Source organism: Crocodylus siamensis, chromosome 2, assembly GCF_052110815.1.
Source record: "Crocodylus siamensis isolate JL-2025a chromosome 2, ASM5211081v1, whole genome shotgun sequence".
In the NCBI taxonomy this organism is placed as follows: domain Eukaryota; kingdom Metazoa; phylum Chordata; order Crocodylia; family Crocodylidae; genus Crocodylus; species Crocodylus siamensis.
The window spans coordinates 193,378,003-193,390,536 of record NC_143396.1 but is presented as its reverse complement, the minus strand read 5'-3'; the positions used below and the strand labels follow the sequence as shown (position 1 = coordinate 193,390,536).

General features: G+C 38.6%; 1 protein-coding gene across 4 annotated transcripts in view; it reads right to left on the bottom strand.

The window, feature by feature from the left end:
* USP47 (ubiquitin specific peptidase 47) overlaps positions 1 to 12,534 on the bottom strand; it is a 105,672-nt gene that overhangs the window by 32,451 nt on the left and 60,687 nt on the right. For 3 of the 4 annotated variants that reach the window (XM_090032707.1, XM_090032704.1, XM_090032703.1), the window contains 6 exons: positions 11,621 to 11,716; positions 11,374 to 11,526; positions 7,194 to 7,361; positions 5,283 to 5,414; positions 2,386 to 2,462; positions 785 to 840 (listed from right to left, as the gene is read on the bottom strand). In XM_090032707.1, the coding sequence (XP_089888833.1) occupies positions 785 to 840; positions 2,386 to 2,462; positions 5,283 to 5,414; positions 7,194 to 7,361; positions 11,374 to 11,526; positions 11,621 to 11,716 (682 nt within the window). The remainder of the gene's footprint in view (positions 1 to 784; positions 841 to 2,385; positions 2,463 to 5,282; positions 5,415 to 7,193; positions 7,362 to 11,373; positions 11,527 to 11,620; positions 11,717 to 12,534) is intronic. The other variant, XM_090032706.1, reaches the window with a different exon arrangement.

The window sequence follows — 12,534 nt, the reverse complement described above, 5'->3', positions numbered from 1 at the left end:
ATCTTTCTTTAAAACAACCAGTTTGAAATAATAACCAAAATTAATCTGTGTCCTATTCCCACTATTTCTATCCAGCTCTTCGAAAGATTCAATGTCATTCTGCCTGGTTTTATCAGCATCATGTTATGTAGATTATAAGAAGGAAAGGGGGGGGTGAAAAACCCCAATATCAACTAATAACACTATAGTATCATTTTCCTACTATTTGACAGTAGTTTGAAACCAAACTTTTCTTCTAACAGAGCTTTCAGTTTTTGCTGCATCAGCTCCCCCTAGTGTTCTAGTACATACAAGGATTAAGTGAGAAAAATAAATGTTTTCGCTCGGTCTGAGCCTTCAAGAGGCCGAGAAGCGATTACTCCAAAGAACATAACAATCTAGCATTATAAACAACTCAGGTGATCATTGCTGGTGCAGGAAAATAGGGTTTTTTTATTATTACATAACACTTTCCAATACTGACACTATTTTTTATGTGTATCTTATTCCCTTAAACTTTTTTTCCGTTACTATATCTACTTTACGTAAATACTGTGGTGGCCTCTTAAATGTAAAGCACCATAAATGTAGTCCACACTCCCATTTTGCCTAATAAAATGCCCCCATTCCCATCCCCCCAAAAAAACCCCATTACTTCAGCTCATCTTAAAACTCAAATTCTTAATATAGGGAACATGTAGGTCTTCATTTACACTTAGCCTTCCTACCCAGTAGGGGCAAAAAAGCCAACCCCCCCCCCCACAAACCAACACACTTATAGTTGAGAACTATAAAACACACTTACTTGCATTTCTTGTTGGATCCTTCAGTCTATATATAAGCATGTACGCATTCGTGGAGCTAGTGGGGAAATATTTTTTTTTTTAAGAGCAGTCAGTATCTGACTTGGAAGTCATAGTCAATATTTTCATTAAAAGTTCTTTTTAACAATAAAGAACATTTGTGGTATTGTGCAATAGTGCGTTAACTCAGGGGCAGGCAAAATACGGCCTTTGGACTAGATGAGGCCTGCTAGGCAATTTCATCTGGCCCCTGGGTGCCCACCAATGAACTGTACTCCGCCCAACCCACGTGCCTCGCTCCCACCCTTGTGGGCAGAAGGGCCCAGCTCAGCCACCATGCACAGCTGCCAGGCAGGGCTGCTGCCGCTGAGGGACCTGCTTGGCTCCTCCTTGTCTCTCTGCTGCAGCACGTAGGGAAGCAGCGGGGGGGAGGGAGGAGAAGGGGAGCTGCAGCTGGACAGGGGCATGAAATATGAGGCTGGGGCCTATGGGAGCATACAGCGTGTGCCCAGTGGGGGTGGTGGGAATGTGGAGCTCAGGTGGACAGTGTGTGTGTGTGTGTGTGTGTGTGTGTGTGTGTGTGAGGGTGTGTGTGTGTGTGTGTGTGTGTGTGTGTGTGTGTGTGTGTGAGGGTGTGGGTGTAACCCTAACCCTAACCCCTCCATACTCCTCCATGGAGGCAGCAGCAGTCGCCAAGCCCTCGGGGACCTTGTGGTGCATGCAGACGCTGTTGCTTGGTGGTGTGCAGCTCCGGCCAGAGCTGCATGTGGCAGCAAGAAGCACAGCCAGGCTAGCCCACCTCTATCACACAGTGCGCATGTGCAGCTCCCAGCACTCGTGAATCACCAGAGCAAGCCCTGTACGCTGGAGCCATCCGTCTTCCTGCCCTGGCCCCTGCTTCCCAGCAGTCCCAGGACCTGCACATGGTGGCAGGGAGTGGGGAAGACAGCTGGATCCAGCACACAGGACTTCTCCCGGTGGTGCACAAGTGCCAGAAGCTATGTGTGCACTGTGGGGAGACCTGTGCGAAAGAGGCAGGACAGCCTGGCTGAGTTCCTTGCTGCCACATGTAGCTCTGGCTGGAGCTATGTGCTGCTGGGTGGCAGCACCTGCGCGGGGAACAAGTGCCTTAAGTGCTTGTTGCCTGCTCCTGCTGCCACCGTGATTTGCTTTTTTCTGGTCCCAAGATGACATCCCCCAATACATCCAGTGGCAAGGGGAGGGACTTCCAGGAGCAAAGGTCAGGGGCTAGGGGGCAGAACTTCTGGTCCTAAGATTGCAAGCAGGGAGCGGGGCACCTGTCAAGGGGTGGGGCTACCCTTGCAGCCCTCAATAGCTCACTAAAACTCATTAAGCAACCCTCCACCCAAAATAATTGCCCACCCCTGTATTAACTATAAAATGATCCCCAATGTTTTTTCAATTACAGCATTCCTAGTATTGCTAAAATATTTGAAATTTTCCCTCCAGAACTGTTTTACAACTACTTGATATAAACTATGTTATTTTTTACTATAAAGAGGCAATCAAAATATACTGGCTACTCAGGTTGGTTAGAACATTCCAATTTTGAAAAAAGAATGAACAGTAGTGTATTACTAACCTAGCAAAAGCACTGGAATAATAGCCTCTGCTTCCAGATGATCCACCATATGTCTTTTTAATGTCTTCTTGGGTTATCTAATGGAAAAAAATAATTTTGAAAACATTCATTACATAATAACCATCAACTTATACTTCCTACTTCAGGAAAACTGACTTACTGCAGTCAAACAACAATTCACATTTGTTTCTAAATGGAGACATGGCAAATAGCTGCATACCCAGTAGTGATTTGGATCTTGCTTTTATACTTGACACAAATATAATTCTTAATTTTTTTGAAAGTGTCTTTCTTAACTGCATAATGTTGTAAGAAACTGGACATTTATCTTGTCCCATATCCACACAAATTTCAACTTAATTAAATTCTTCTGTAATTTTATAACAGGTTTTAAAAATGTAGAAGAAGGTTCAAATACATGTTTCAAATCCGAGAAAGCAAATTTCCTGTTAGATAAGAGTTGAAAGGCCATGTTTTAGGAAACAACTGCAGGTGGGAAAATGTAAATATCACACAGACTCTCAGAAAAAGGAGCACAAACTTTTTCAATCAATACCTAGTCCAAATTTTCTTTAATTTAAAATGGTGTCATAGCTGTACAGCTTTACAAAAACAGATTTCATGTTACTTCAAATTTTATGTAGTGTATACATATGAACTCCCCTTTTCCAGATGTTCTCTATCATAGAAGCAGACGTAAGCAATAACATTGCCATGTTAGAGCCCCTGAAACTAGGCCATAGGATAGAAAACAAAATTGGTCCAGTGAGAATCTCAAGATACCTAAAGACACTTGGAGGCTTTGGGAAGCTGCAGATACACCAGTTTCCAGGATCAGATACATTACTCTCCAGAACTGATACAAGTCAATAAATTTCACCTGTCCCCTGAATATTCTGATATTTACGTTTCTTTGCTTCTCACCTTTTTAAAAAAAATCCTGATTTTCCAAAATGACAAAAACTGACAACACTATCACATCTTCAGTGAACTCTTAATTTAATTTTAATAACTTTCTCCTATTGGCATTTTGACAGGAAGGAAACACTAAAAGGGAGAAAGTGCCATCCAGCAGCCTACAGGCATCATTTGAGAAGTACGACTACTTAAGTTCATCTCAGGAGCTTAAGTGTGAAAACGCAGCAGTTTGATAGTTTTGCTATCACCTTTGGTGGAATCAGTATTTCACATCTTAGTTCTTCTGATAGTCAGAAACCATAACTTATAGCTGTAGAGGCCCTGAACATCTGAAGCCTTCCAGTATGACTGTTAAGAAAGCATGGAGCTTCCCTTATATAAGCAGAGAGGAGACAAAGCTGACAGTGCTTGCACATAATCACAGACCTAACTTCTTTTAACACACTGCCCTGTCCCTTAAATGTAATGTCGTTTGACAGATGGGCACAACCATCATCTGAAGCTTTACAGGAAGAAACTTTTACATTCAAGAACAAAAAAGAATGAGCTTGAAGTATGCTAAATTCTCTTTAGAATGGAAATTTAGAGAAGAGGGAGGAGAGTAAGATAATGGAAGAGCAAGTTTAGGGTCATACACACACGCACACACACACTCCTGATAACTAAGGTAATAATATGTCTTCCTACAAACTGGTTTTACTCGCATACCACACGTTCCACCCAAATTCACCCTCCAGAAATGACATGCATGTTTCAAGTGGTGAAGAAAAATTCCAAGGTGGAATGGAGGCATGGAGACACTGGAATGGCTAAAGGACTCTGCTCCCTTCTGCTGCAGGAGAGATGGAGTCCTGTCATCAGCTTTATGTTTAATTCTGTCACAGCCACTGCCCAAGCAAAAAACCCTGCATTTGGAGAACATAATTTGTAAGTTCTTTTTCACATGCTCCAACATTTTCTCACTATCAATTTTTGAAATTCTTTCTGCATAGCTATCTGTTTCAAGGCAGAGTCCTTCATCAACTCCATCATCATTCAAACTCTGAGCTGACCAGCTGCAGCCAGAGGTTAAGTGGTGTTGACCATGGGACTCTGCCTTTCTTGTATACTGCCAGCATTCAGCCATTACAAGCCCATGCTATGGCAGGTAAGATTCTCTTTTCCTTATTCTGCCTTCCCAAAACAAGGTGCATGTCTTATATGGGAGCATGCAAGAAAATATGGTACCATCTCACTGTGCTGCCAAGCTAGGTAGCTTTGTCTCTTCCCATGTTCGTTAACATCCCAAATTTGTTGAGGAATAGCAAGATTGCTTCCAGTCAACTTAATGCATTATACTAACTGATAACTGTCCCTGATGCAGAGAGCAGACTTGCTCTGGGGAGCAGACAAACTGACAAAGCGACCTTATGACCGGTAATGTAAAATGAGATGAAAACAAAGACCTGTAGTGTGCTATCACAGAGAATTCACCAACATTATTTTCTTGACATTTGATTTGAATTACTACTTCCAACTGCAATACAAAAAGCAAAGAGAAAAAAAATGAAAAGAAAAAACAGGGAATCACATTATGATGTTTCTTGTCTCAACAGGAAAACAGTAGCACCTCACAAAATGGAGGCATTAAATCTGTACTCTAAACTAATATTCACTGGAAATAGGAGGCTGGCTAATGTAAAAGCAGCAACACATAACTCCATCTGAACTTTTTAAAAACAAGTTTAAAAGCAAAGTTCAAGTTAAGAATATATTAATTATAATAATAATAATAATATAATTATAATAATTATATATAGTAATAAAATTATACCCAAACAAAAAGGGGAGGAAAAGATGAGAAGCTAATGTCAGGTGATAACAAATAAGCAGCTCCAAGTTTGTGCACCATCACTTCAAAACTGAAAATATGTAACCTCATTAAATACTACAAACTACCTTTTTCATTTGAGGACAAGAAAATTAAAATATTATTTTACCTTGCTAACATGCTGATCATTGAAGCTGTACCACTGATCATCACTAAAGGACTTTATACAGGCATAGTAATGGCCACCAGCAGCACTTCCCGAATGGACCATAACAGAAAAGAGTTCATACAATAAAGAATTCTGGGGAAGAAAGGAAAAAAAGAAAAAAAAAAAAGAAAAAGAAAAAAATCAATATGAAAAATGGAGTTTGCAATATCATTCTAAGAAACTACTCAGAAAATTGTTTTAAGAACTATACAAACAGTTCCTTCTGCATAATAGTGTAAGGTTAACACTGTGCTGGTTACCAGCACACACTGTTAAAGAGATGGCTTTGATGATACTGCAAGATCTAGTCTTGGAAAGATGCTTGGTTCAACCATCCCCCATCCTATTACCAATCTGTCTTTGCCAATTGCAATCTCTCTCTCCAAAACCCCACTGCTAAGACAATCTTTCTGATTTGCTGCTATAACTATTGAACCCCTCTCTCTCTAAATACTTTTTGGGCTCCTCCTTTATTGCATGAAATGCATGTTGCTTATCTTGCATTTAAGGTCTTTCACAGCTTTAAAACCCATGCTCTGTCAGCTCCAAGACACTACCGGACTATCAAGAACAATAAGAGATATGCCTTTGCTTACTGGTCATTAGTCTTTTGTCCATTTCCCCCTCTCAAGTCCACTCTTGCTTCCTCTTATTATGGATAAGAAGTTTAATATAAAAATACATACCTACTACAAAATCCTCCTTGAAGCTTAGCCTTTAACTTATTTCTGCTTTGCTTCATACAACGCACTATGAAACAACTATATAAAACTGTGCTGTGACTGATGTTCATTATAATAAAACAGAATTATTTTACTTGTCGTTTTTGTTGTCTTTTACCATGTTAATATGAATTCCATCACGGTTCTGATCTGGGTGGATCATCTGAGTACTACCATAGTATATGTAATTATAGCTTAATAAAATAATTTATGCAGCCTTCATTACTATGCAGAATGTTTATGTGGTGTTATTTGCCATTAGTTTATCAACTTATAAGTATTCATCACCATTCACCACTAGTTTACAAGCTGGTTGTGGGTGCAATCCAAGCAACAAACAAGTTGCATTTTGGAATTAAGTCGCAGTCCATACAAGACTAGTTACCATGTATAAACCAGGATGTACATGCGCAAAGTAAAGCATGAAGGCATACAACTATGCCTTATACTCAGACTGTGCAAACTAGAAGGGAACCAGTGTCTTCCAGAGGGCACGGAACACCTGACTGACCTATTTTAGCCTATTTGACACAAGATCTCCATTCTCTGAAATGTATGTCATTTACTCGTGTACCAGGTTGGGGGAGGGGGGAGGCATTAAGAAAAGCAGTAAGACTATACATTCTGAGACACTGATGCCAAAATACTTTACACACTCTTGGTCTTGCATCAAAAGCATTTCAGAAGAAAGTTATGCGCTTACATGGTGGTGGTGCATCAGAATAATACCATCTCCGATCAATTTCTGGTCTCTCTCAATTTCCCAGTATTCTGCCAGCTGTGAAAATCTCTGTAGCTTTTCAAAATAATTCTTCACTAGCCCTCTGTGCTATAAGATACTTGCAAAATATAAACCTGCCACAGATTTGATAATCTACCTCAACAAGAATTCACTGGTTATAAGGAAGAACCATCTTTTTACATGAATGCTTTTTGCCAGAACAAAAGCAGCTGAAACCAAAAATCAACATCTGGGAAATTCTCTCATTCTAGAAGGATCGACAAGTCCTTTGGACTTCTTGCCATACTGTGGTTTTATGCATTTGAACTTTTAAAAGAGAATCAACCTTAAAAAAACCCCAACAACACCCCCCCCCCATTTGAGGAACATACTAAAATTGAATGTTCTTATTTATATACTCTAATATACCTTTTCACTGCCAACTTTTGAAATTCTTTCTGCACCGCTATTGGTTTCAAGGCAGATTCCTTCATCAACTCCATCATCATTTGAGAAATCATTGCTCATTTGATCACTGTGACAACTGCCTTCATTCTCTGCTCCACTATCAGTGCAACTCTCTGTTTGAGGAGACTTCTTAAAAATAAACCATAAATATTAATTTTATATAACCGGCTAAAAATTTGCATGCAGATATCATGAGATGACAATGAATTAACAAAATAACTACTCCACATTCTTAGCATCTGTCATCTATAGAACATTTTATAATCAATCAAAGTAGTCTCAGATCTGTGAAGAACTGAATATTGTCCATGTTTTACACATGGCAAACATGAAGCGGAGCTATTTACAACTGTAACAAACTTTGCAATCCTCACGATCATAAAAAGTTAAGCTACACCGATGTCTTAACATAGCCTAGAAGAAATGTAGTAGGGGTGTGTGAAGCAGACAGTATTTGATTCGGCCTGATTCAGGGGACAGTCATTTGATTCACTGATTTGGATCGCTGTCCCAATTCGATTCAGCCAAATCTGAATCTGAAGATTCGATTCTGGTTCAGAGAATCAGCTACTTGGCTGTACACACAGCTTTATATGTTTTTTCTATGTACCTAGAGGTACCAGGCTTGTGAACACTGAGATGGTGGAGCAGATGGACTGTCTCACAGGAACGTGAGGGGGGAGGGGGTCTCTCTGTTAAGGAAAGCTAGACATCCCTGCTAGCTGATGTTGGCGACCAGGATGGATGACTGGAGACCCTCTGGGTTAAAATCCATGGGGAACATGGCACAGGGGACACAATGGTGGGAACCTACTACAGACCTCCCACCCAAAGTCAAGAGCTTGACCAGGAGTTCGCCTGGGAACTGGGTGAGGCCACATGCTCCAGGACCATGGTTGTCATGGGTGACTTCAGTTACCTGGATATCTCATGGGAGGATCACTCAGCAAAATCCGAGTGGATTTTTTGAGAGAGGGGGGAGGCATTAAGAAAAGCAGTAAGACTATACATTCTGAGACACTGATGCCAAAATAATTTACACACTCTTGGTCTTGCATCAAAAGCATTTCAGAAGAAAGTTATGCGCTTACATGGTGGTGGTGCATCAGAATAATACCATCTCTGATTTCTGGTCTCTCTCAATTTCCCAGTATTCTGCCAGCTGTGAGAATCTCTGTAGCTTTTCAAAATAATTCTTCACTAGCCCTCTGTGCTATAAGATACTTGCAAAATATAAACCTGCCACAGATTTGATAATCTACTTCAACAAGAATTCACTGGTTATAAGGAAGAACCATCTTTTACATGAATGCTTTTTGCCAGAACAAAAGCAGCTGAAAAATGCCTCCCCCCCTCTCAAAATCCCTCTCTGTGCCCCACCCCCCCACCCAGCTCAGTGTTTAATCATGGAGGGACCACAGCTGCACCCCCAGACTCAGGAGGCACCAGTCACTGAGCTGAGGGCCAGGGCTCCCCCACCCTGCATGCTCCACTGTGGACCTGGAAGAGGACCGGAAGTACTTCTGGCCCACTTCTGGGTCTGCTGCTGAGCACGCAGAGGAGCCCCCATGTGCTCCCATGGGATGCTCCATCTGCCCTACCATCTTGGTGTTCACAAGCCATGCCTGGTACCTAGAGGTACTACACAGAGAAACATAAAATGCTGTGTCTATGGCTGAATCGATGAATCTCTCCAAATCTCTCTGATCGGAGGCTTCTAATTTGATTCAGAGAGATTAATGGGTCTCCTGATTCAATTCGGAGATTCGGCCACCAGAATGGGCTGAATCTTTTTTTATTCAAATCAGTGACTGAAACTTCGCACAGCCTTAAAATATAGCACATTATCAACTTTGCTACTGAAAACTGAGGTTAGACCATCATGTGGTAAAGTGAAACAGATTTCAGCTTCTTCCTTTTTTACAGGGAATGACCCAGGTTCTGCAAGAACCATCTTTTCATGGACTCTGGAAAGCTGTATTCCATTGAGTTTTAAACTACACACATTCCAAAAGACTGAAACCATTGTAAACTATGGAAAATCCAATATTGATAATTTACTGACAAAAATCCAAATCCAGAAATCCCATCACCTGAGGAAAGAGCAACTGTAAGAAAAACAAAGGAAAAAGATCTCAAAACAACAATTCTGTTTTAATTTAAGCATTACAATTTAGGTGAGGCACCTTTCAAATGTAAATCTTATTGATGGTTCTTGTCTCATTCTGGTACAATGCATTCACTGATGCCTTTTAAACATTTAAGGAATTGCAGACTAAAAGAAATTCAAATTATGCAAAATTACTACCCAAACCTAAAACAGATACAACTTGCATGCAAAAAAAAAAAAGTTTTAGCCACTCTGTTAATACTCCATTCTAATTCTCAAAATTAATATTGTCATTTATTTTGAAATAAAAGTGTACACTGAATAACTAGAACTCTTTCCTTTAACCTATTCCTTTAAACTAACCACTAAAACGGAATAAGATGTATTCCAATCATCCATCAGATCCTGCTGTAACAAGTGTTAATTGACTGGTAGGAGACAGTTCAAAGAAGTCTCAATTGTTACTTGCATTCAAGGATCAATCACTATGTGTTTTTACTATGGAGAAAAAATTTCTGTAGTAACGTCAGAAAGTGTCTTCTTGTAGTTATATAAGTCTGCAAATTCTTTATGGAAAGAGGTCATTCTCATGACGACTAGTAAATACACCTTCCTAAAGAAATTTTTTTAGACACATTTAGCATTACTTGAATATAAGAGTTTAAAAACACTGCAAAAAAAGCAGCTCAGGTAAATTTTACTTTGCCAGATTAGGTTTGGTTAGTTATTTAGATACAATTTTTAAAATTTGTTCAGTCAACTTTGTTACATATAAGTTATAAATATGAAGCAACCGATTTAGGAATATTAAGTCAGTTTATGAATGCTGTTTACTATACTGATATAAAATAGTTAGATGTTGATCCACTTATAAAAATATTTATTATTTATTTTTTACAAAAAATTATTAATAAACTTTACTTGATAGACAGTGATTTGGTACAACAGCATGCTCTGATACAAAGAACATTTTAAAAGTAAGCAGGCATTTTTAAAGTCTTATAGTACCTCCACGCCTTCAAATTTGGATATCACCGTATATTCAAAGTACTCAATTCATATCTATAATATATTTGTGAGGATGGTAAGAAAAGAAAGTATAATTTAAGATACAGTACTCAGGCACCGGGTAAGCCATGAAAACTTGATATCCCAAGACAAATATAGAATATTTGATCTTTACGCTGTAATATTTAGCAGGTATATGTTTGTTGTTGTTTTCTGTTCTAAATTTGGAAGAGGAAAAAAAAGGAACCACAGGAATAGCTAACTTATAAACATGAAAGTCCACATGCCCATGAAAGTCCATCTGATCTTACTTTATGCTCTAAGTTCATTTATCAAAAACCATAGTCTTCCTCAGCGAAGAGGACATGGGTTTTACTAGCACAAAATAAAGGCGGTGGAATTTAAAGGTGCAAAAAACCATGAAAATTCCTTACATACTGTGAATTATGCTGTCAGTGCACTATTCTCAAGTGTTAAGAAAAAGAGAAAGAGGTAGCCGAACTGTAACTTAAATGAGGTAGCTTACATACTTGCTGGCAGACTAACCGTGTAAATACATTCTATCTTCGGTGGTGTAGGTTGTAGCCATGTTGGTTTAAGGACATAGGCAGACAAGGTTCTTTGGGTGAATCCGATTTCTTTTATTAGACCAACTTAAATAGTTGGAAAAAAATTTTAAAAGCAAGCTTTTGGATTTAAAAACCCTCGTCAGGCTGAGGAAGTTTCTGCAGTTGGCTTGTGCTCGCTTCTAACTTCAGTATCATTTTCAGATTTTGAAAAAAATTAGATATACACATTTAAAATACGATATCCTTAAGGTGCTTTGAGTCATGGTCTGACTTTCAGAAATGATCAGCTGCTTAGTAATTGAAGCAGGTTTGGGACAGTTAGCAGTTTAGAAAAATCAGATAATTTTATAAACAATGCAGGAACTCATATTTAGTTAGTTTCTCCTATGAACATGGGGTTTTAGAGAAATCAGGGAAAAACCTTTTCTGAGAAAGAGACTATGTACATATTTACCTCATCTTCAACATCAATGAATGAACCCATATCTAGCTCTTCAGGAAAAGTCATACGGTCATTCAGTTTAATCCTATGCATAGTGGTATAATCAAAGTCAAATCTCTTCAGCTGTAAGGTTAGCAGGTATGGAAAATGCAAAAATCGTAACCCCTATATAAAAAAATCCAAACAAACAAGATCAATGTGTATTTCTTTATTTATAACATAGGTAAATGGTTTTTCCCCATAAATTTCATGTAGTTACCTTCCTGGCATCACATTTCTTCTTACAGCGTTCACAGAAATACTGATTGGGACCATCAAGGATCTCAGGCTGAATAAACGCATGTAGAGCTTCCTCCTAATAAAAAAAAAGTATTTTGCCTTCTTTTTAAGAATGTTTACTTTGTACTTGTGTAATCTAACACATTAAGTTTATGATCTGATTGTAATTACACAGATATATTGCTATAATTAATATTCATAATCAAAGATGATTTAAAGTCTAGAAAACAAAGTCAAAAAAAAGGGGAAAACATCAAGGGAAGCCAACTTTTCTGCCCAACCCCAGGGTAAGCAGTCAAATCATAAGTGACAAATTATTACTGTTAATTATCATATTTCATTCAGCATTGTATAGGTCCACCAAGTCCTGATTATGCATACAATCTACAATGAAATATATTCCTATCGTCTTGCACATCACATTTAACCACTTCTGTTCAATCAGTTGCTGAAAAATTGATCTTCTTTATTCTGCTTTGGCCAACCAGATAGCCCCATTTCCATTCTCCCAGAATTTAAGAAGAGGTATATCCCTTCAGGATTAGTAGTTTCTTCTGACATGCATCACCTTATGCAGAACATAAAATGAAGAAAAGGAATATTTTGGCTCTTCAATGCTGTTATTGAAATTGGTTGTCTATCAATTCACAAGGGAACTCTAAAGCTTCTTTTGAAAAAAAATCTGTTATTTCTTTTAAATGTATGGAAACATCACTGTTTGTTCCAGTGTAATGAAGAATATAAACACCATCTTGCAAGAATATATTCAGTTTATTAGCACACAACTATGAGGTTACAAACTGAAAATAATAATAAATTATGTCCTCCAACAGCTGCATGCAAGATCTTTTATTAAACCTTTTATATAGAGTTTAGTGATTTCATCTAGCTTTT